The sequence below is a fragment of the Anabrus simplex genome, chromosome 13 (genome assembly GCF_040414725.1).
Source record: "Anabrus simplex isolate iqAnaSimp1 chromosome 13, ASM4041472v1, whole genome shotgun sequence".
NCBI classification, from domain to species: domain Eukaryota; kingdom Metazoa; phylum Arthropoda; class Insecta; order Orthoptera; family Tettigoniidae; genus Anabrus; species Anabrus simplex.
Genome location: NC_090277.1, coordinates 88,308,365 through 88,334,308, shown reverse-complemented (window position 1 = coordinate 88,334,308; position 25,944 = coordinate 88,308,365). Strand labels below are relative to the sequence as shown.

At 39.3% G+C, this 25,944-nt stretch overlaps 1 protein-coding gene across 1 annotated transcript in view; it reads right to left on the bottom strand.

Annotated features, from left to right (window-relative positions):
- The window catches only part of LOC136884959 (intermembrane lipid transfer protein VPS13A), a 263,969-nt gene that overhangs the window by 181,840 nt on the left and 56,185 nt on the right, over positions 1–25,944 (bottom strand). The window contains exons 15-19 of the mRNA XM_068230153.1: positions 23,523–23,837; positions 15,861–15,993; positions 14,415–14,645; positions 2,726–2,868; positions 828–1,014 (exon numbers count right to left, since the gene is read on the bottom strand). Of these exons, the coding sequence (XP_068086254.1) occupies positions 828–1,014; positions 2,726–2,868; positions 14,415–14,645; positions 15,861–15,993; positions 23,523–23,837 (1,009 nt within the window). The remainder of the gene's footprint in view (positions 1–827; positions 1,015–2,725; positions 2,869–14,414; positions 14,646–15,860; positions 15,994–23,522; positions 23,838–25,944) is intronic.

The following is a 25,944-nucleotide window of genomic DNA, read 5'->3' as shown; positions in this document are numbered from 1 at the left end:
TCTGTTATCATATCTGAATGTCCAACTTTTGAATCCGCTGTAGTGCTTCTGCTGTTGGTGACAGGAAGTCTTCCTGGATAAGCCTGTAGTTCACTAAGAGCCCTATGTTAATTCCGTTTTATATTTTACATGTTGTGCATATTCTTCATTTTTGGATCTAGACGCTTTTAATACCTTTTAACGTCATTTGTGTATGTTTGCACATTTGTTTGAGTTGTTAGATGTGTTTGTACAGATTTGTATTATGGCTGATGGTGGCCAGCCAAGGCCAAAACTAGTTCCTTGACTAAAAGATGTAATGTAAACGTTACGTAATATAGTAATGAAGAGGTGGACCATTTCAAACATGTTTGTTATTATTGTGATCACAATTCAATACGGTTCAAAACATGAAGTTTATATTTTATGATTGCAATAAAAATATGTTGCAAAAAATGTATAATCACCATTACATGGACAGTTTACAATGCACTAGTGAAAGAGCCAAAGCAAACTGAATTGAGAATAGAGAAGAGAAGGAGGCAGTTAAGGTCAGAGTCCACCCCCTTCTATTACTCATTCCACAAAGTCCTAACATAACAAACTATATTTCCTTAATTCATTTTAACTGAAAATATATATTTTTCCTTTGTTTCAGTTTAATGGTATTTCAGTTAAAAGTGTTTTGGATAATGGAGCTTTTACTGTTTTAGATGTGAATATCTTAGCTGTATATAAATCAACAGTCCAAAATTTACATGGTCGAAGCCATGGGTAACCGAGACCAAATAAACCACTTCATTTTTCTAGGAGTACATAGCTTCTTGTACACCACAAAATCTACTCACCTTCAGCTCTAAGAACTCCATGTCTGTGTCACACAGCCTGATCTTTATCTCTCCCAGCCGTGTGGAGTAGCTGAACTTGGTAGCTCCAGGAGGGATGGGAGGATCAGCAGGCCCCATGAAGAGCCACGTCAGCGCAGTGGGAGAGTCAGGAACTAATGGTTTCAAGTGGGTTTCTCTGCTTTGGATTCTGAAATAAAGAAACAGACTTGTGTTCTATCCTTTCATGTTATCATCACCAACAATTCCAAAGTTTTAAAAATTTTTTTTACAATTGCGTTTACATATAATAAATTTCATTATAAACCCTGTATTGTCATTCCCACTCTCCTAGTCCTTTCCTGTCCCATCATTGCCATAAGACCTATCTGTGTTGGAGCAACGTAAACCCAATTACTGTATATACTTGTAAAACCATTATCAAACATTCTACCTTTACAATACAAATTGTTTGTCTTTATTTTAAGACAACGTTCTTATATTTCAAGACATTTTTTATCCTCCTTTAGGACATCTTCAGTCGATGATATACAAGACACCTTAAAACATCACAAAGACATTAAAAACATTGAATGTTAACTGAAATTTAAAGTTGAATGCATTCAATTAAAATGTGACATATTTGACATCATGTCATGAAAACCACTAAAACTGTATCTTTAAAATAGTACAAACTGTATTCTTTGGTGTGACTGTCAATGAGATGAAAAAGTTATGCACGTGTAATTTAACTAGTGGTAAAGGATTTCATAAGTATATACAGTAATTGGGTTTACATTGCACCAATACAATGATGCAAGTATAATGGACTAACATAACTTGGGAACAATTCTCTAACCAATGGGTGAATAATGGAAATATCAAATTCGATTATTATTATTATTATTATTGTTATTATTATTATTATTATTATTATTATTATTATTATTATTATTATTATTATTATTATTATTATTATTACTTGAGATGTGTGGCTATGAAGTTGTTAACATCTATTAGTATTATTTATGTAGTTATGTCCGGACTTGATTTGGTATAAATCATGATCGTATTATTTGTGAGGTTATGTCACGAAACATTTGCTGTATGTATATAAATATGAGTTTATTTAATCTAAGAACATGAAATTAATAGTATATAATTTATTATTACCTGTATATATGAAGTATAAATCCAATGCAATGTTGTGCAACTCACTGTAATAGTCCAGAACAACACACTTTGTCACTAGAGGTTAACCAAACATTCGATCCATTGGAGACTCTCAGAATTACGAGAAAACATGTTGTGTCATATTCTTCTAGCAGCCTGGTCAGGCAATGTATACAAAGAGGCAGTCTTGAGGGTTGAGTGGAGTTGTTAACGAGAGTTGCTAGTGAAAGTCATGAACTCATGCTGTGATTCTGTTGACATGCTAATGGAGCAGTCTTCATCTTCTCATTATTATACTTTGTAACAGTGTTTTGTTCAAGAGCATAGTAGTCAAGTGTTCAAGATGGCAGTTTGTTAGTGTGTGTGTGTGTGTAGAATATGTGTACATAATTTGTAAATAAAATAGTGTACACAATTGACAGCATTTCGTGTGTGCATCTTTGTGGTAACAACAACAGATAGGACTTACAGGAAAGGACTAGGAGAGTGGGAACAAAGGGAACGAAGCCTTAATTAAAGCACAACCCCAGCATTTGCCTGGTGTGAAAATGGGAAACCACAGAAAACCACCTTCTGGGCTCCGACAGTGGGGTTTGAACCCACTATCTCCTGAAATCAAGCTGACAGGTACGTGAACCAAACCACGCAGCCACTCGTTCGGTGAGCCCGTTCTGTGCAGAAGCAGAATGAATGAACACATAACATAAATTTATAGAACTACAACTGTAGTAGTAAAAGAGGAAACTTACTTCTGCAGAAGATACTGAAGGTATTTGCTGAGGGTGCAGAAAGCTTCACGATGGAACACCACAGAAACTGAAGAGAAGTCTAGCACCAGTGACTGTTCTACACTATGGAAGTGGGATTTGAAGTCAGGACAATCTGCTCGCACCTGGAGACAAGATAATGGGATTGAGACATTCAAAATTTGACACCTCAAGTAAAATCACAAAATTTCAATCTTTATGCAAATATTTTGTTAAACTGGAAACCATTTCAACTTAGTTAACACGCAAATATTCACAAATACATTATGAAGTAATAATAACAACAAAAACAACAACAACATTTATAGATTTTAAAAAGGCTTTCAACTCTATTCTCTAGATAAAATAATCAGAGAATTCGGAGTTAAAACCAAACTGGAAAACCTAATCCATGAAATGAAATGTCGTATGGCTTTTAGTGCGAGGATGTGTCCAAGGACTTCGGCTCGTCAGGTGCAGGTCTCTTGATTTGACGACCGTAGGCGACCTGCACGATGTGATGAGGATGAAACGGTGATGAAGACGACACATACACCCAATCCCTGTGCCAGGCGAATTAACCAATTATGGTTAAAAATTCAGACCCTGCTGGGAATCAAACCCAGGACCTCTGCGACCAAAGGCCAGCGCACTAACCATTTAGCCATGGAGACGGACACCTAATTCATCAAACCCTCACAGACACCCTACCAAAAGCAAATGTTATAGGTGAAAATATCTAAATCATTCTGAATAAATACAGATGTAAGGCAAGGTAATGGTTTATCTCCACTCCTATTCATCCTGGAGAAAAATAGTAACAATTTGGAAAGAAAAACTGAAAGAACACGAGCTATCACCAATAACATTGGAAAGAAAGAACAGAGGTGTAATTTTGCTATACTTTCAGAAAACCTGGCAATTACAGCAAAACAAGTCAATATTGGAAGAGATAGACATCAGAATATGTTGAAGGATTTCTGTATAAAAAACAAATTCATGACACATATAAAAAATGCTCTAGAATTTTCAATAAGAGAAAATGGTTGAATAAAGAAGGTATAGAAATTCAAATATTTGGGAGAAACAATTAACAAAAAAACTGTTTAGAAAAATCAGCTGTAGAAGATAGTACTAGTCCCTCCAAAAATAATTTTAGAAAATATGGTCCAGGAACTTTTGGAGGTAAACTAGTTCAAAATTACAGATTAGTTGTTGGAGACTGAAGTGAATATCTTAGAGAATATTACAGGTGTATCATATGGTACAGATAATAAAAGATCTTAGCAAATGAAACACACAAGGGATTCAAACCCTAGGTGCTAGACTGGAAAACGCAGCTCAAAAAAAGGGTCAAATTAAATTTGAAGAAGACAGAGTACTTGGAATGCAGCAACCAAACAAATGGCAAAATTGCTGTATGTGAGGTTAAATTTAATAAAGTCATCCAATTCAAATACCTACTAATTTATTGTTTGTACAATTGGCTTTACGTCTCACTAACACAGATAGGTTTTATGGTGATGATGGGACAGGAAAGGCCTAGGAGTGGGAAGGAAGCAGCAATGGCCTTAATTAGGTACAACCCCAGCATTTGCCTGGTGTGAAAATGGGAAACCACAAAAAACGATCTTCAAGGCTGCCAACAGTGGGGTTCGAACCCACTATCTCCCAGATGCGAGCTCTCAGCTGCGCATCACTAACTGCATGGCCAACTCGCCCAGTAAATACCTATTAATATTTAAGTGATTAATGATCATAACCTCCAAATCAGGGAGTAGTTCTGACTAGGTTCTATAAACGACACTATAATAACTCCCATATCAGAACATGGTTTGAAGTCGGGACCAGTTACAAAGGGACAGAAAGGATGATAAGAGATCTTCAGTTCCCATTCTGAGCTGAGGACTGCCATTCGAAATATTCAAATGTCAAAACAGCTTGTTTTTGCTGACTTCACGCACCGTGATTTGCAGCTGTATGCAAAGTCAAAAAGTTCACATTGGATCGCACTTCAAAAGCCACTTGGTTCTGCCACTTCTAGATTCGCACTGTTCGTAACTCTCGCATAGCTAATATTTTACATGTTTTACATGTAATTAATCTCATAATAGAACCGTATTGAGGACAATATATTAAAATTATAAAATCCTTTTAATAACAACCACCTACTCAATACATTATATTACTCATTGAATTATAAAATAATCATGAGGTGTCTTAAATAAAGGAACATCTTTCGACATAGCGAACATCATCAGCCTTAATTTACAAAGATTAGGTCAGAGCCCTGAACTGAATGATAAAAATTGTTAAAAGAGTGACAAAGCCATAATAAAAAGTAAAATGATAACATTAGACATGAAATTATAACAATATGTACAGATTAACAGCAAGTATGTAGAGGAATACTTTGAACGATGGTAGTCTATAAAGTTAAAACAAACATGAGGTTGTTAAAGTAAAAAGATATAGATATAGTGCATCTTAAAATATATGTCAATGCGTGAAGTGTGGATTAATTATTGACTATGGAGTTCTTAAATTGAGCAAAACAAAAGTTGAAATAGAGTTTATTGAATAGTACGAGTCAAACTGAGTCAGTTAAAAGGCGCATGGCGACGAAACTAAGGTTAAAATGACGTGAACTTAAGTAGTTAGGAATTCTGTAGGAGAGCCAACACAATGCCAGAAGGAAATACCAGTTTAACTAGTCCGTATTTACACGCTAGCAGTAGAATTAATCTTATACAACGTAGGACACCAATGTGGACTCGTTAAGTAACTATAACTTGAAAGTAGGGAGAGTTCCAGCAAACCAGAGATGAATGGAGCAGATTATGGCACAATTGGAGTTAGAAATCTGGAAAGAAAGAAAAGGGAGGAAAAATAAAGTTATATTATAATGAGAAAAAAAAAATAAGAGGCTTACCCTTGGGACTAGTGTGAGGTGTTCGCTAACGTTGGCTGCGCGAATCAAACTGGCGAGTAACCTTATTGCTGCTTCTAGTATTGTATGTATGTATACGTAGAGGCAGGGAGTGAGTCATGTGAGGAGGAGGGGTGACCGATTCCTTAGGCGGGTCGGGTATTCGTGGAGGGGGTGTCGCATGAGAGGGCAGTAGAGTAGTAGTTGTTGTATTATTAACAGTTGTATAATTAAAGATTCTCGTAAAGTTATTATTATTTATATTGAAAAGAGAGAGTAGTTCTGGAATTTTCTCGATTATTGGACTTTTAATTTCTGAAGTATCATTTAAATTTTGATGCCCGTTAAAGAAAAAGGTTCACCTCAAAACAATATGAGTGGGAGATCGAGAGGGTTAAGCACTCTCTATCCCAATACGTAGTTTAAAAGGTAAAATAGATACCAGATTCTTTACATTTTTAAGGAAGGTTACATAACGGAAAAACTTCGGACCCGCCCCGAGAGTTAAACTGCTGAGCTAGCAAAGAAAGAAGTTATTAATTGGCCATTACCTTGTTGTTGACCGCTGCCGAAGAAAGAGGCGCTTCCCGCCCCCTGCTATGTACTTTACACATTGAAAGATGGAACAGAAGTGGCGCAGAGACCCTAAAATCAGCAGTTTATATACTCTCGCGGAAGGTTCTAGGCGTTAGGGGAATGAGAACACCCGCCCACAATCACTTTATTGGAGAATAAAGAGAAACCCCTACACAAGATGAAGAAGAAACACATTATTGGTGGAAAATTAAGTTAAGAAATTCGGGATTGGTTGAATACAAAACAAGGAGAAAGAGAGGGGTATACAGCCAACTTAAACCATAACAGAAGGAAATTTAACAAGAAACAAACTTTTGAAATAAAAATTTCTCCAAAGAACAGTTCTTTTTCTTCGCACTAGGGTGCACTATTGTAGTTCTTCAGTAGTGTCCTCTAGAAGAGAAAGTTCACACTTCTTACTTCAAGCAAAACAAAAACACATAAAAAATGACACAGTTCTAAAACTCCGAAATTTACAGGTAGTGACATCTTCTGAGAAAGTAGAAAATTAATATCGTCAATAAAGTTCAGGTTTCCTCCAGCAGAGGAGTTTCAACCTTTTGAATTAGCGGCGTGGAGGTGTACCGCCCGGTACAGACCTCCCCCCCCAAATGTTCCTCCAGGGGTGACACATGAAATTTGTTTGAAAACTAGGTCCAAGTTTTGATGTAGATGTGGAGATTAATTGCCGAAAAATTTATAATATTTTCTTAATGTGGTTTGATTCAGTTTCAAAATTTTTGTTGTAACTGGAGAAGTAAAGTTTTTATGTTTGTAGAAGTTGAATTGAGAAGGAAAACTTTAGTTTTAAAATCGAGGAAAAAAATTTTCTAAGTCCACCAGATTTTGTTGTTGAATTCCCAAGTGTAGTCATCTCTTATAGTAACTGTCCATGTAGTTGATGTTGATTAAGTTGGATGGCCAGACCGGCCGTTGCAGCTTGCGTCCAGAGGAGGCCGCTCGGACCCCTCAAGTACCCTGAGATACCGCTCGCCCGCACTATGAGGGGAGCAGTGGTGTTGAAACACGCCGCGCCCGCGGTGAACATATACAGGCTGCGGGCAAGTAGCAGGTCGGGCGCCGCACATCAGCCTTGGCCGGGAGGAGAGCTCCGGCTCGCCGTGCACATGTCGTCCTCGCTGGGGTCGAGGGGGCCCTTCCTCAAGCCTAGTCGCGGCACAGCGCCGCGCGGCTGCGGGGGCACTGAAACATTAAAGCTAGGCGGCAGAATATTGTTGCACCATCATCATTTTTTGAGGGCACTGGCTTGGTGGAGAGGTTGAGGGGCCAGCGGCGTGCAGATATCCATGGCATTTAATATAATCAAGCCACAGTGTGTATAGCAGGAGACGGGAGCGTGGTAATGGCCGTGGTAAGGACAGAATGGCAGTTTAACGGTGCGGGGAGGGTTTACAAAAATACTTACATATGAAACTAAATTTTATAGAAGGGGCAGAAAGCCTTAAAGGTGAAACTAAAAAAAAATATAACCTTCATATTCCTTTCACGATTATATGAAGCAAGTTGACACAAAATTTACACTGGTTTCACCTGTGACAGGTGAACCCTAAATATCCTCTTGGTGGCTGGATTACTTAACAACAACGTAACCGGCGTAAGAAAATCGAGAATGACACATGGCCCATGAAATCTGGGGGCAAGCTTGCCCGCGGGAACAAAATTCTTGACCATAACTTGGTCACCTACTTTCAAAGGGGTGGGTCTCCGTCCACGATCATACCTTTCCCTAACCTTTTCATGAGAGACTTTAAGATTGGCTTTAGCCTTCTTCCAAAGATCTTTAATGATGTCCGGATCTATTGTCTCAGGTAGAATGTCACTCAGAGACCAGAGGTTAGAGAGCGGCGTGTTGGGAACAAACTTGAACATCAAAGAGGCAGGAGTAAATTTATGTGATTCATGAACCGCCGAATTCAAAGCAAAAGCTAACCAATGCAGGGACGTATCCCACCTGGAATGATCTTCATGATGATAGGCAATAAGCGCGGACCTGAGGTTACGGTTAACCCGTTCAGCCAGAGATGGTTGAGGGTAATAAGCAGAAGTAGTTACATGAGAGATGGACAAGTCGAAACAGAATTTACGAAAAAGATTAGATGTGAACACCTTAGCATTATCAGACACAATATATTGGCACGGACCAAAAGAGGCAAAAATAGAATTTAAGCAAGTAATGGTAGACTGAGCGGTAGCCAGCTTAGTCGGAAATAACCAGGAAAATCTAGTAAAGCCGTCTACGCATACCAAGATAAACTTGTTAGCATTTCCCTTAGACTGGGGGAAGGGTCCTACATAATCAATATACAGGCGTTCCATGGGGCGCGACGCTTGATGAGAAGACAAAAGGCCTACCTTGGTGGACATGGTTGGTTTACTGAGCAAACAGGGTTTGCAAGCCTTCACTAGTTCACGGATTTCACCGTCCATACCTTTCCAGATGAACATTTCACGAATCTTCTCACGAGTTTTAAAGATTCCAAGATGCCCTCCTAATGGGGTCTCATGATAATACTTGAAGATCATAGGTACAAGAACAGCTGGAACGACAACTTTCATCATCTTATCATGCCTCGAGGGGCAACATAGAACACCATTCCTCAGAACATAAGGGACAACATGTTCCCCAGAAGAAAGGGTTTCCATTATCGGAGCCAGCGTCGGATCTTCACGTTGGTATTTCTCGATATCTCTAAAGGGCATGGGAACATCTGTTAAGATGGCATTAACATCAGATAGTATGGACTCGGAAGGTGATGAACTATCGACCGGTTCATGGGTCTCGATGTCGTTGGAAAACATACGGCTGAGTCCATCAGCAACAATATTTTCGGTACCTCTGATATGCCTGACATCGAATTGGAAGGCAGAAATACGGATGGCCCAACGGGCTATACGACCAGTACGACGCGGCCTACCTAAGACCCAGCTTAAGGCTTGATTATCCGTCTCCAGGTCAAATTTGACGTGTTCCAGATAGAGACGGAACTTCTCTAAGGCGAATAAGACTGCCAAACCTTCGAGCTCATAGATGGAATACTTGGCTTCTTGAGCCGATAGAGTCCTAGATGCATAGGCGATGGGTCGCCTCCCTAGTTCAGTCTCTTGAAGAAGGACTGCAGCTACTGCAGACGACGACGCGTCGGTTTGGACGATGAATTTCTTCGAGAAATCAGGCATAGCAAGTACAGGGGCATTACAGAGAGCTAATTTAAGATCTTCAAAAGCGGCTTGTTGAGAAGGTCCCCACTCGAATTTGATGCCTTTCCTACGAAGAAGGTTTAAGGGCGCCGCTCTATTAGCGAAGTTAGGAATAAACTTCCTGAAGAAATTCACCATACCAATGAACCTGGCGATACCTTTAATGTCCTTGGGAGGTTTAAAATCACGGATGGCCTGTGTTCTAGAATGATCGACTGCTACACCATCAGGTGATACAATATGCCCTAGGAATGACATAGAGGGCTTAGCAAAGGCAACCTTGGACAACTTAACAGTTAACCCAGCCTTACGAAGGCGATTGAGAACTTCTCGCAGATGATCTAGATGTTCTTCAAAAGTCTCTGAAAATACGACGACATCATCCAAGTAGTGATATAAGTACTCAAATTTGATGTCAGAGAAGACCCTATCTAGTAGCCTAGTGAGTACAGCTGCTCCCGTGGGGAGCCTGAAAGGCACGCGGTTGTATTCGTATAAGTTCCAGTCCGTGGCAAACGCTGTGAGGTGTTTAGACTCTTCGGCAAGGGGAATTTGATTATAGGCCTGATTCAGGTCCAAGATAGTAAAGAACTTGGCCTTACGGAACCATGAAAAACAAGAATGAAGGTCGGGAAGGGGCACAGATTGTAACACCACCTTCCGATTGAGAGCCCTATAATCAATGACAGGCCTGAAGCCTCCTTGGGGTTTCGGGACTAGAAAAATAGGCGAAGAATACGCCGACTTAGAGGGCCTAATAATACCATCCTTCAACATTTGATCGATGATTTCTTTCAATGCCTTCATTTTAGGTGGAGATAGCCTATATGGTGGAAAATGGACAGGAATCGAATCCGTGACCTCAATTTTGTATTCAATAAGGTCAGTAACACCAAGAGTATCAGAGAACACCTCTGGAAATGACTGACATAATTTACGAATACTATCAGCCTGCTCCTCAGGTAGATGTCTAAGGTCTAACAACATCTCATCCTGGGTAGGCGAAATAGATGAACATGACACAGAATTACACTTTAACAAGGGAATTTTACATTTGGACGCAAATTTGAATGTGCACGACTTACTCTGAAGATCGAGCACAAGACCAGTGTGAGAAATGAAGTCCGCTCCCAGTATGATGGGGCAAGACAAGTACTTAGCCACAAACAGTTTGGTTTTCCATGTAAATTTAAAAATACGAATTTTGACCAGTAAGGAACCTAGAATTTCTAATGGGGATGAATTAGCCGAAACATATTGAACAGGAGAGGAGACATAGTCAGGTAGTTTACAAACAGACTTAAATTTTGAATACCATTGGTCCGAAATAATTGAACAAACACTACCTGAATCTAATAGAGCGGTTATAGGCTCGTTATTTAACTCAATCTTAAGAAAAGGAATAGGTGCGGGGGTATCCGCCGCAATCCTAAGACATTCTTTAGGGTATTCAAAAGATGAATTTGAAGATTGCTCGTTCCCTGAATTTACAACCTGTTTACCAGGGGCTGAGTCCCGGGAAGATGGATTAGTCGACTCAGCCGAAGCCACTAGTCACTTTTTATTATTGGCATAGGTGGAATTTGCACCAGAAGTTGAGCAGGAGGGGGTGCTATTTGAGTTTGGGCAATTCTTGGTGATATGTGAGAAAGCCCCACATTTAAAACAGCCTTGTGATGAACCAGCCCCATTCCTTGTCCCACTCGACTTGATCAGTGGACACTTATTGCGCAGGTGGTCAGGCGACCCACAAGCATAACATTTACGAGGGGTGACTGATCGGCGAGGTGGAGGCCGAGTATTACTAAAGGAAGGCGGGGGTTCTTTCGCTACACGCAAAGAATCGGCGTATCTAACTCCTTCTGCTGAGACGGCCAATGCTTCAAGTTCAGAGAAAGTTTGCGGGCACGCTGCGAAACACAAATATGACCTATAGGGAGGTGAAATTCCCTCTACAATAGCCTGAACAATCTGATCCTCCGGAAAGTGAAGAGCAAACACCCTAGTATAGAATTTAATATCTTGGATGAAGTCAGCCAGGTTTTCATCCAAACGCTGTACACGATAATAGTACTTCTGAATCAGAGATGACCTCGCGCGGGCGGGAATAAAATTTGCAAGCAGATGTGCATGAAAATCTTCAATAGATGACTGTTCGGCTATGGCTCTTACTATTTTGTCAGAGAGAATACCAATTGCATAAGGATAGATAATTTGCAAAATTTGACATGGAGAAAGAGAAAACACAAGGGCATGATCCTGAAATTCAACTAGAAATCTTAAAAATGAAATTACTTCACTGGTGGTATTAACGGAAAACTTAGAGATACCTCTGAGCAACATTGCCAATGGATGAGGCAAGCTGCTAAACCCGGGTGACATAGTCGGTAAAGGTTTAAGTGGCAAAGAAGTTAATTCAGAACGTACATTGGTCAATGAGTTACGACGTTCAGACTCGTTGTCTAATGGGGCAGAGATAGTTTGAGCAGCAACGGTTATCCTTTTGACTTCTCCCTTAGGGGGCTCTTCCTCGCTCCCAGCATTCATCGTGGCGGGTTGATCAGTTTTGGGAGGAACTTCCCCAGTTAACAATTGAGTGACCTTGCTAGATAATTCAGACATATTTTCAAGCAGCGTACTAGCTTCCTTCTTCTGAACGTCATTCAACTTTAGAGACAACAGATCTTTAACTCTATTTGAAAAATGAAACAGCCTAGCTTGCACACGCTTAATTTGATTAGGAGAAGGATCATTTTCATCAAAAAAACTAACTACAGAAGCTAGCGCAGTAATATTCTCCGTGATCGTGGAAAGAGAGTCGTCAATTTCTTTCTCTCCCAAATTGGGGATGGAAATGGGCAAATCTAGGGACTCTCTAAGCTTGTTTGTGTCTACTGCAACCGTGCCTCCAGATTGTACATTTCTGATAGTTAACTCATAGATCAACTCCTCCTTGCGCAAATAGTTAAGATGGAGAACATCGCGAGGGCCGGGCATGGTGACAGATCAATTTTGAAAATCTCAAAAAATTCCAGCAACTGAGAAAATGGTTAGAGTTCGGAACAGAACAATATTTAGCCGTCAAAAGGGGCTAAAATGAGACCCATTCAACCACGCTCTGCTACCACTTGTTACGGAGCTTTCCGTGATAGGTAGAGGTGAAAGAAGGTGCGGGTGTGAACGGGTCTCAAGCTACGAAAGTAAAATTAATTTAAAATTTAACAAGGTTATATTTTCTTTTCAAAATAAGGAAATAACAAGCATGGCAGGTACAAAGTAGCAAGTAAAAAGGGTAGTTACAATATTTACAGGATTTGGGCTTCGCGCCCTGACTTCACAATGCTTGGGCAATCAGCTCAGTTTTACCCCAAACACAAGTTTCAACAGAGGGGCAGAAAACCCCATTCATGCCTAGGAGCCCTTGCTCCAAATTACACTGAAAAGCCTCCACGAGGCATACAACACTCAATTTTCAAAAAGAGCCACTCGCTCTCAACTTTAAGCCTCTCAAAGGCCACACCAAACTCCACCTTCGAGTTGTCCTCACTGGACATAGACACAGGGGTAAAATACCCAACCTACTGAGGTCTATTAAATGAAAAGAAGGTTGATTACATGACCTCCAAAATAACAATTTGAGAGGAGGCGATCGGCACTCCTAATACACTTTGTTTTTAAAACCTAATTTGGCTCTTAGGCCACTGATGCAAGGGCTAATCCCATACAACGGAGGTGACTTTAGAAAAGAAACAAATTTACATAATGTTAAGGAAGAATAGGTTGAGAAAAAGGTTCACCTCAAAACAATATGAGTGGGAGATCGAGAGGGTTAAGCACTCTCTATCCCAATACGTAGTTTAAAAGGTAAAATAGATACCAGATTCTTTACATTTTTAAGGAAGGTTACATAACGGAAAAACTTCGGACCCGCCCCGAGAGTTAAACTGCTGAGCTAGCAAAGAAAGAAGTTATTAATTGGCCATTACCTTGTTGTTGACCGCTGCCGAAGAAAGAGGCACTTCCCGCCCCCTGCTATGTACTTTACACACTGAAAGATGGAACAGAAGTGGCGCAGAGACCCTAAAATCAGCAGTTTATATACTCTCGCGGAAGGTTCTAGGCGTTAGGGGAATGAGAACACCCGCCCACAATCACTTTATTGGAGAATAAAGAGAAACCCCTACACAAGATGAAGAAGAAACACATTATTGGTGGAAAATTAAGTTAAGAAATTCGGGATTGGTTGAATACAAAACAAGGAGAAAGAGAGGGGTATACAGCCAACTTAAACCATAACAGAAGGAAATTTAACAAGAAACAAACTTTTGAAATAAAAATTTCTCCAAAGAACAGTTCTTTTTCTTCGCACTAGGGTGCACTATTGTAGTTCTTCAGTAGTGTCCTCTAGAAGAGAAAGTTCACACTTCTTACTTCAAGCAAAACAAAAACACATCAAAAATGACACAGTTCTAAAACTCCGAAATTTACAGGTAGTGACATCTTCTGAGAAAGTAGAAAATTAATACCGTCAATAAAGTTCAGGTTTCCTCCAGCAGAGGAGTTTCAACTGGCGCACCTTTTGAATTAGCGGCGTGGAGGTGTACTGCCCAGTACAATTTTAATAGCTAATATTTCCCAGAAAAAGTTTGAAGAAATGCAAGAATTTTAAAATGCTGTTAAAATTTTTAAGAAGGTGTTAACTAACAACTTGTATTTAATAACTTTTCATGCAATAGAGCCTCAAAACTTACTTCGGTGTTATTTTCTTTGGAACTTTGGAACTTTTCCTATTGTGTCAATAAAGGTGCCACCAACTCTACCAGCTGGTTTAACGATACCAATTCTAAGGAGAGCAGCATTTTTTGAACCAAGAAAAATGGTCGGCTTACAATTGGGTAAATACAATTTTTCATCCCAAGGAAAAATGTTAAAAAATTCCCCTGAATATTTTAGAACTTGTTTAGTTACCTTACGATAGAGCAATGTGGCCATGTCGACGTTACTGTCAGTGGATATCAACTCAAGGTATTCGCCTGCACAGCCAGTATGGATCTTGTCGATGAGCTTCACGCTGCCGATACTCGCCTGAACCGCAGGACCATACTCCATGAGGGCAGTATCCCAGCAGATCTTGCTTACCCTCAGCATCAGGTACGGTTTATCAATTCTGTTACTCGACCTTGCCAACTGGACCACAATCTGTAAAGCAAGACCAAAATGTTAGGTGATAATATTGTGACGTACCCACTCGGCCCACAGATGTTTAATACAGATGTTGATTCCCATAGGGAATTTAAAATATTTGTCCCGAATGAGTAAATTTATAATACCAATATAATGGTCCGTTATTGGACATTATAAATTTTCCAGCTAACTCATTCTTGGTTGCCTGCGTTTTGCCCTCGTGTGCTAAGCTAGGCTCATCAGTTGGGACTTAGCACACCACCCAAGACGCAAGGCTAGTGCATACCCTGGAGGCCACTGCATAGGCTATTTGAAGCCACCAGCAGTGCCAATGCATAGTGCATCTGATGGCCAGGCAGGCATCAATTTTTTGGAAATGAGACATAGCTCTCATAGTGCAACGAACGCGGGCTCCTTTTAAAACAATGCACATGTTTCTATTTCTTTCCAGTCTGGAGAAAAAAAATCGGAGGCCTTAGAACTTGAATGCACATTGTAGCTGGAAAATTTGTAATGTCCAATAATGGACCATTTATATTGAAATTAATAGTGTGACTAAAATATTGCAAACTTTGGGCTAGGAAGACTTGGAAGAAAGGAGACAAGCTGCTCGACTAAGCGATATGTTCTGAGCTGTCAGTAGAGAGATGGTTTGGAATAACACTAGTTCTTGCCATATTTGCCATCTAAAACAATGTCTACAAGCGTTTTCAAACTCTCTTTGTCATTACCACGATGCCGGTTCAACTGCATAATGATTACTCAATACCGATGAAAATAAACTGTTGTTCAACAATCCCAGTGTCACAAAGAAATACAGACAGCATTGTTTACCAACAGTACATGCCTCTAGTTCCTTACAGTGTGTAATGTAAAAACTTATTCTGAAAAGAGAATATAGTGTATGAAGATAAGTGAGGCATTATTGCACGCTGAGCTCGTAATTTGATTCATGCGCCAAAACAACCCATGCGATCACAGCCTGTCAAACAATGCAAACGGGTTAAGAGCAGTTTAAGGCACTGAATGTGTTGCATTGCCTGCATGAAAGAGGTAGTTATTTGAAAGAAAATTAATCACTTTCAATCTTCCAGAAGTTATCCACATTTTCTACCACTCAGTCGAGGAAATAAGAGAGAGACGAGTTAACATATATTTCTTTATTGTTTTCAGTAGCCAAAATGAAAGTGAGCAGTTGTGGAAATAATTTGATTTTAGAAGTTGGCTTACCTCGCCTACAATGAACCTGAGGAGCATGGTGATGACATTCCTTGGTGACACGTTATCATCAAACCCGGGAAGATCCACCATGCGGGCCCACTCCTCTGACTCTTCATCACTGTGTTCTGATGACATGAAGCTCCTAAAATAGGCAAGATAGGAAGATGTTGCTTATTTCTTAATATAACAGAACACTTAATCATTAGTCAATATGACTCAATATTCAAGAGGGTGCAGGGTTTTAGGGTATGATACCCAGGTATTAAAAAACTCATGATTAATTAGTACTGTATTTACTCACCTATAACACCCCCCTTTTTTTTCCATAATTCTCAAGTTCAAAAATAGGAGAGGATGTAATAGATGAAAATTTCACATAATGTAGGTTACCATGATATACAAGCAGACAAAGGAACGTCTATGGTCCGAGCGGTATAGTTGTTAAATTGACATTCTGGCTGATTTTAGCTCTATCTGGTGGCTGTGTGCAAAAACACAGACATATAGCCATTCCCAAGCTGCCATACATATCGATTTATCAATAAATCAAGCAGAAAAATTGTTCTACCTAATCAATACTTTTTATTTTGACTTTAGCAAATTTAATTTACAAGTAGTACATGTTTTGTTTAGATTGACTAAACTTCATCAGCTGCATTTTTTTGTTTAGATAGAAATTCATTAAAGTACAGAGACATATTATTCTATATGAATCTTAAAACAATCTCTATCATATTAAAAAATTAAAGGTTGAACCTTTGAAAACATGGGAAAAGATGGGGGTGGGGGAGGTTAAGAACTTATCTATGTCTATTTTGGTTAAAACTTATGGCTAATAAACATTTCCAAAAACATGTTATAATTGATGACTAAAAAATGTCTTTGTTCTTTTTGTTCTCCCTTAACATGGAACGTAGAAATGTAAACTGTTTCCTTATACCAGCGTGTCTGAACTGGAAATTCCTAGCTGCATCTTGTATGTTGAAACTAATGAATTTGTGGTGGGATTTAGCGTTACTCCAAGAATTCATAAGTTTGTGCAACACCTGTTTGTGCATTGAACGGTTAAATGGTTTGCGACATGACCTGCAACCTAGAGAGAGAAAAATGGGAATGTGGGTGTTATATTTAAGCTTCTTCCTTTGGTTAACTTGTGTTAGAATTTGTTAAATTTACCCGAAATATAGGAGCATTGCCCCACGTTCTTACTACCTTAGAAGTGGCCCTGCACCCGTTGTCTCAGCTTTTAAACTGGTGAAGTAATACCGGTCTGTGTTTGTAGGGGCCTCCTGGCTAGTGAGGCAAGATGAGGAGAGGGGAGGAAGAGGCATGTCTACCTCGTTATTACTTGCAGCCATCCTTTGAGTGGAGGGGAAGTTTGGTTGAAAATCAAGGGCTTGTATTGTTCATGCCCCTCAACCGTCCACTCATCCCATCCCATGTTTTCAAAGGTTCAACCTTTGGTTTTTTAATATGTTAGAGATTGTTTTAAGATTCACATGGAATAATATGTAATTGAAATTGATTTTCAATTTATCAGGTCATGTTACGTACATCTAGTACGTGTTGAAGATATGTTAAGTACAGAAAAATAAAAAGGCCAACCAGACACCAGTGGGATACTACATGTACGTAACACGACTTAATAGGTTGGAAGTTGATTTTAGTTACAATGCAGTCGTGAAAATTCACTATTCATGGAATAGTATGTCTCTGTTCTTTTATGAATTTCTACCTAAACCAAAAAAGTGTAGCGGTGATGGTTTTTTTTTTTGCTAGTTGCTTTACGTTGCACCGACACAGATAGGTCTTATGGCGATGATGGGACAGGAAAGGCCTAGGAATGGGAAGGAAGCGGCCATGGCCTTAATTAAGGTACAGCCCCAGCATTTGCCTGGTGTGAATAATGCAGCCAACCTAAACTCAATCCTAAATTTAATCAAAAGTACTTTTCCAAGACAATTACACTTTCTCCCGCACCCTTCAGCCCCACCTTAAGCCCTCTTCCTAAGCCATATTTCATTTCAATACAAGAACTTACTGATTTCCATGATTATAATTTTTACAACACCCCATTTATACTTTATTCTTTGTTAAAAACCTCTGATTATGTATATTCCTTGTATTATTAACTATTACCATAACATCTCATTTCACTTGTTATTCTTTAAAATAATATTGTCTTAGGATTTCGCCACAAATGATCTTTGCTCCAATACGGCTGATGATGACCCCTAGATGGGTCGAAACTAGTACCGTATAATTTTGTAATTTTGTGAATATATTGTATTGAAAAGGTGGAAACATTTAAGTTATTATTATTATTATTACTTGAAAATTGGAAACCACGGAAAACCATTTTCAGGGCTGCCGAAAGTGGGGTTCGAACCCACTATCTCCTGAATGCGAGCTCACAGCTGCGCGCTCCTAACCGCACGGCCAACTCGCCTGGTGCTGGTGATGTTTTGTCATTCTACACAAAACATTGAAATTAAATTTGCCCAAGGCAAAATCAAAAGTATCGATTAGGTGGAACAATTTTTCTGGTTGATTTATTGATTAATTTATCAATACGGACCATGAAGTGGATGGTTTGCAATACTGATGTATATCGATTGAATGCAGTCTCAAATCCTAGCTGTCAACTGTATTTTGTACATTCACCACGTGTTTGAGCTACCTCGCTCGGCATGTATGGTATATGGTACGGTTCGCGATCTTTTGCATTTTCTTCAGTAATTTGTGTTTATCATACCATTAGTCTTTATCTCTTTAGTATAAAAAGTTTTAGAGTAGTTTACACTTTAGCATAGCATAAGTTAGTACAACAGCTTATAGTTTTTTATAGATTTAATAGTTCGGTGTAGCTGTAGTTTTGTTTACGTCCATGTGTTGGTTAGTGTATAGCTCGTCTGTGTATTCCATGTTTCAGTGTAGTTTGGGGAAGAGAAGAGGCAAGAATGTGATTCTGAGATCAGTGAAGTGTTCTCTTTGAAGACCATAATCTAGTTCCTGTGCCAGCCATTAGCTACGAGTAATTTGTTATTTTCTCATCTCTTTTATCCTTAGTAATGTATTCTCGTTTTAGCGTCGGATGTTGTTAGTAAGAGCATACATTGTCTTTGAAGCTTTCGTGAATTTTTTTCATTTGCTATTCATTAGCTTTTCTGAGTACGGCAGTACATTTTATGAGGGCTGTGTGCCACAGTCATATTGCATCAGCTGTTCTCGCAGCTGCAGAGCGTTAGCAACATAGGTAAGGCAATGCTCACATGCTTTGCAAACTGTCATAATAGAAGTAAAGCCATGCGGAGCATAGCTTCTTTAAATCAACACACAAAATAGTTATTTAAATCTATACTTTATGCATAAAGAGATATTCATCATCATCATCATCATCCTAAATCATCTCCAGATTGCCGGGTGTGGTACATGAGCCTCCTCCATCTCATCCTGTCCTTGTACCATTCTTCCTCCACCAACTTGTCCCAATCATGACCTCTCAGCAGTACATCGTTCTTAACTAAATCTATCCATTTCCTTCATGGCCTTCCCATGGGTCGTCTTCCTTCTACTTTTCTGTCAAATTCCTTCCTTGCAGTTCTGTTAACTGGCATCCTCTTCATGTGACCAAACCACTTCAGTCTTGATATCTCAATCTTATTGAGGAGAGAATCATCCATTCCTACTTCTTCTCTAATTTTCTCATTCCTCATCTTGTCTTTCCTGGTTTTCTAGATCATTACCACAGCTGACAAGTGACATGACTAAACACTGCACCTGCGACACACAGAGATCAAGGCTGCCCAACGTTGTAATGTCCACTCTTGCGAGAAGAGAGTGAAATTCGATCACTTTGTCGGTACAATCTGATGGACGCTGCTGACACAGTGATTTCCTTCTCTGGAAACTTAACCATCAAGGTGCTTGCTTCAGAATCTTTCCCTGTAATACCAAGACTTTATGCAATTTCACGTGCTTTAAACTACATCATTTTGTGATTTACAGCATTGCTGTTTGTTGCTTCTCTAATCCACTCCAGAACTTTTACGTCCACATTTTCATATTGTCCTTTCTTCACACTGAGGAATGACAGACGTTTTCTGTTTTTGCTCCCAATAATTTGTGTCTCTGCTTATGCAAATTACAAATAATATATTCCTGCACTTTGTATTTATGACTCACTACTCTCACTCGACTCTCTGCAGCATATTTAAAAACATTCAACTTACAGGATGCCAAAAAACTTGTTCTCTTACTCATTTTTGCTCCTGATTGTGTACTGGATGCATACTCAATACTCCAGAGATTCATCAGCATATCCGGGATTCAATGTGACGGCACACTGATGAATGTATAGGCAATAATTTTCATGTTAATGCCCGTATTGATGGATATGGTTTTATTTACAAAAAATAAAAGTATAGATCCGTCTAATCAATACATTAGATTTGAAAAACCAAACCAAACCCCATGGCACTACAGCCCTTGAAAGGCCTTGGCCTCCAAGCGACCGCTGCTCAGCCCGAAGGCCTGCAGATTACGAGGTGTCGTGTGGTCAGCATAACGAATCCTCTCGGCCGTTATTCTTGGCTTCCTAGACCGGGGCCGCTATCTCACCATCAGATAGCTCCTCAATTCTAATCACGTAGGCTGAGTGGACCTCGAACCAGCCCTCAGGTCCAGGTAAAAATCCCTGACCTGGCCGGGAATCGAACCCGGGGCCTCCGGGTAAGAGGTAAGCATGCTACCCCTACACCACGGGGCCGGCACATTAGATTTGAGATAAAATTAACTAATTCAAAGTTTTCATCTTAGTACTAGTTTTGATCAGCATATTGATCATCTTCAACTAACGATTCAATTAACAGGATAAAAACACAACCAAGAAAAGAGTACATGGATATCTAAAACATGAAGTGAATTGTCCATTTAAACAAGCCAATGGGACTATGACAATCCTATAAGGAAAGAACACAACAAGCAAGAGAATATGTAAAATATTAATGGAGTTAATGAAAGTATACAGTCCGTAATATTATTAGCAATATATTGGAGTTGGTGAATGATTATGTATCTCTGGGCTCCATAATCAGTAACGCAGGATATTGTGACAAAGAAATGAAACAACAGATTGTCCTAGATTGTGCCGCAATGGTTAAACTTACAAAGATCTGGCAGAACCGGGCATTATCCAAAACAATGAAAATACGACTGGTAGAATCACTGGTGTTTTCTGTTTTACTGTATGGTTGTGAGACCTGGACTGTGAAGGCTAGTGACAAGAACCGAATAGATGCCTTTGAGATGGGGTGTTGGCGGAGAATACTCCGTATACCATGGACAGGAAGAAGAACAAATGCCTCGGTTATAGAACAACTGAGCTATCACAAAATGTTTATCTTTCTGTATTAGTGAAGTTACCTCCAGTTCCTGGGACACACTTTGAGGAGAGAAGGAGACAATTTACAGAAGAACATTTAGCAGGGCAAAATTGAAGGCACCGGACCAAGAGGCAGAACAACAAGTAGAAGGTTAGACCAAGCATAGAATATCACCAGTCTACCTCTTCGCAATATCTTGCGAAGAGCTCAAGACCGCTCAGGATGCAAATATCTCGTTAAGGATGCAGTTACTAATGAAGTGAAGAAATGAGTCAAGATGCTCAGCAATGAGTAAACCAGCTGCTGATGATTATTGGCTTAAAATATTGGTGTCAAAATTAAAATCAAGTGACGACCACACTTCAGCTTATAAAAGTATAATATGGGCACATTTTATACTTTTATACGTTCACTCAGAAATGGCAGTCTAGATGCTGAGTGTGGTATTTTAAGATGAAGTGTCATCACTTTATTTTAAGTTTGACATCAAGATTTTAAGCTAATATATTGCTAATAATATTATGGACTATATACTTAACATTTAGAATCATTAACTCTGTTAATTGTACATATTATCTTGCTCATTGTCTTCTTTCCTTATAGGATTGTCATAGTTTATTTTGAATTGCTTAAACTGACAATTAACCTTCATGTTTTAGATATCTATGTACTCTTTTCTTGGTTGCGTTTTTTATTCTATTAACTGAACTGTCAGCTGAAGATGATCATTACACTTTCCGGCTCCATGGCTAAATGGTTAGCGTGCTGGCCTTTGGTCACAGGGGTCCTGGGTTTGATTCCTGGCATGATTGGGAATTTTAACCATCACTGGTTAATTCTGCTGGCATGGGGCTGGGTATATGTACTCTCTTCATCATCATTTCATTCTGACACGCAGGTCGCCCGGGCGTCAAATCAAAAGACCTGCACCTGGTGAGCCAAACATGTCCTCAGACATCCCGGCACTAAAAGCCATACACCATTTCATTTTTTCATCATTACGCTGATCGAAACTAGTACTAAGATGAAAAACTTTGAACGAGTTAATTTTAACCAGTTCAAATGTAATGTATTGATTAGGTGGATCTAAACTTTTATTTTTTATAAGTAAAGACATTAATGCAATTATCTATGCTGATAAAGGATATTTTGAATATTTAATATAAGGAAAAGTGAGCCTCCGTGGCTCAGGCGGCAGCGCACCAGCCTTTCACCGCTGGGTTCTGTGGTTCAAATCCTGGTCACTCCATGTGAGATCTGTGCTGGACAAAGCGGAGGTGGGACAGGTTCTTCTCCGGGAAATCCGGTTTTCCCCTGTCATATTTCATTCCAGCAACACTCTCCAATATCATTTCATTTCATCTGTCATTCATTAATCATTGCCCCAGAGGAGTGCGACAGGCTTCGGCAGCCAGCACAGTTCCTCTCCTCGCTGCTAGATGGGGGCTTCATTCATTCCATTCCTGACCCGGTCAAATGACCGGAAACAGGCTGTGGATTTTCATTTTCAGTGTAAGAAAGAGTTTCGTGAGGTAGACTGGTACGTATTGTTCCACTCTGTTTCCCATGAATAATGTACTATGTAGAGTTGTAGAAAATGAATACTAACTTGGAAATAAAGCGTTTCCAGACACATGTCCATATAACATATTTTCTTCTTTCTACATGCAAGGAATGAGTCCTGAAAATCTGGCTGTATTGTGTTGCACCCTATATATAATTTTATTTGCTACTTGTTTGTTCCTTTCCATTAGTTATAAAAATTTACAAGGTTTATACAAGCAGCAGACAGTTAGGACCACAGAACAAACCAGAAAGAGAAAAGGACTATTACAGGTTAATGTAAATAATGGAAAGTGAGCAAATAAGTGATGAATGAAATTAAGCAAAGAAAGCTAATATAGGAACACATAGAGAGATCTAAGCTTAGTTTTTTGTAACCTGGTGCAGTCTGAGACTAGTATGAAAATACTTTTTGGGGACAAAATTTCCTTGGAAATGTTCTGATTTCCCATGAACCTTATTTCCCCCTTTTCATACCAGGCAAATGCTGAGACTATACCTTAATTAAAGCCACGGTCAATTCCTTCCTACTCCTAGCCGTTTCCTGTCTCATCGTCACCATAAGACCTATCTGCGTCTGTGCGACTTATAGTAAATTAGCAAACCTTATATCAACATTCAAAATTATTCCTGAATTATGCTACTTAATATGTAATGGTAAAACTTTAAAACAGATATACTGTACAGGGTTTCTACTGTGAAACATGTACCTTGCTGTACTTACTTGTCACCCTCCAACAGAGCCATCTTCGCTGCAGCCTTGTCAAACTGGTCGGGTCTTTTCCTGTTCCTCTGTATCTCAGCCATGACAACAGCCCTCTTGATCTGCAGCAGCTGTTTGCTACTTGGCTCTGGTGAAATCACATCCGTGAGGAAAACATCGGCTGTGGCAAACTTGTCCAGAGAAGAGTCTGTCTCCGAAACACGTACTGTGTTCGGGGTAGGCATGGGCAGATTGTCCAGGAAGTCCAGGACCATGCCGATCTTACGGTCCGACAAGTTCAACTTCAGACTGGCTATAGAAACATTGAGCTTGTGCCTGAAACACATATGTAAAAAGTTTAATTTATTGTCTTTAACCATACAGTAGAACCTCGATAATTTAAAATTGGTTAATTCAAAATCCAGCATAATTCGAAGAAGGTCTTGTTCTCGGAAACATGGGGTACGGTTTTGCATGTTATTTCAATTGTTTAATTTGAAATACGGATAATTTGTAATTCGAAGAACCCTGTCAGTCCCATTACCGAAATTCAGACGTTTAATTCAAAACTGCCTTTACATTAAAAAAAAAAAAAAAAAAAAAAAAAAAAGTATTTCATTCACAAAGTAACGTTAATTCAAAATTTATCCAGGTCATGATAGAACGCATCTTCCAGAACGTGCAGGGTAGCTTTCGCACCTTCACCTAGGTTCGAGTGAAATCGTACTTCTTTTGTATTCAGTGTTTTAAGGAATGCCACAATATCATGTAGCAGGCAGTGTGCGGAGAAGCAGAATCTGTGAACACAGGCAATGCCGACAGTTGGCGAAAAAGCATGGCTCATATAATCAATTCATATGCACCGAACAATATTGTCAATGTCGATGAAACTGCATTTTTTTAAAATGCCAATCCCAAAACGACTTACTGCATGGTTTTAAAGGAGAAAAGTGCCAGCCGGGAAATCGTACAATGGTTGGGGTCATTGTACAGTGTGCAATGCACACGGAAGCGAGAGACTTTATCCCCTTGTCATAGGAAAGTTCGATAAGCCACGATGTTTTAAGGGCATAAGGTACTTTCCGTGCAAGTACAGGCATATAAAATGCATACAGTACAGTAATCCAATGAATAAAGCACTTGAACATGAGAGCGAGCGCATAGATTTCTCCTCATCTTTGAAACATGCTTTGTTTTTCTTTCATTGCGTGATGTTATGTTCGTCAGTGAGTTATCCTAGAGCATTATTTGAATACTTTAATGCACCTTGTTGGATAAATTTTGGAGATAGTTTTTCCATGACATTTTAAAGGTTTAAACTGTGAATCAAGGTTAATTGCATGCAGTAATAGGTCTTAGAATATTTTGCGATGCGGCAAGGGTTGGCAGTTCTGAATTACAAGTTGACGGTTAATTCAAAATCACGTAATTCGCAGTCCGATTTTTGTGTCCCAACAACTTTGAATTAACAAGGTTATACTGTATATATTTGTGCATTGTAAGAATACCCCACAAAACCTGCCAGAACACTTGTGAAATTATTTGTGGAATATACTTAGTCATGTCATAAGTTCTGTCCCTAGTTTACAGATATCAACAGATATTATTATGATTTGTTAGTATGGCACCCTTGCTGTGTATATGCAACAAAATAACATTACAATCCAAGCTGCTGGAAAGGAAACATTTGAAATTAAGTCAATGCACAATCAACATCGAGCGGGGAGTGAAAGAGAACTGTATCAATGCGGCTGCTTTATGTAAAAGTAACAAGATTCCAGTGGGAATTTTTGACTAGTAGGAACTCTGCAAATAACAACAAATTTGGGTATTGAACCATTAAATGATACAATAAGATATTCTGGAGCAGGTTTTCATGCCAATGTCAAATGAAGAGCTTTGATATTCTTCCAGGATATTAGGCTATATTGGTATGTTAAGCATGTTGACATTTCAACCACTCTACAGTAGGCCTTATGAAGATGAAATCACACAAGTTGGAGGTCGTTCGTAATTTTATAACAGGTAGGAGGCTAGCTGATGCTATCAGCATTGTCTTGTCCCTGAGCTGGTGTTTCTAGGAACTGGTTGAAGAAAGAGTTATCATGTTCTTTCTTTTTAAAAAAAGCTATAGGAGAGCATGCTCTCTATTTTCTTGATCACGAAATGAATTTTGAGGAAACTATGGTAAACATGAGCATGATGCTGGCAAGTGGTAGGTGGAAATGAGGTTTTCTCAAATTTTATTTCGTTATTATATATACCAGCTGGCCCACGCATGCCATGTCCTGTATGCATTAAGGATGAGCGGGATATCTAGTAACTGATTTTCACAGAGGTATTACTGCCTGCAAGTTAGTTATGTCAAAATATTAAGAGATAACAACCAGATGGCTGCTTGCTGCAAGTTCTTCAGTGCTACCTGTCAGATGGGCTCCCCCAC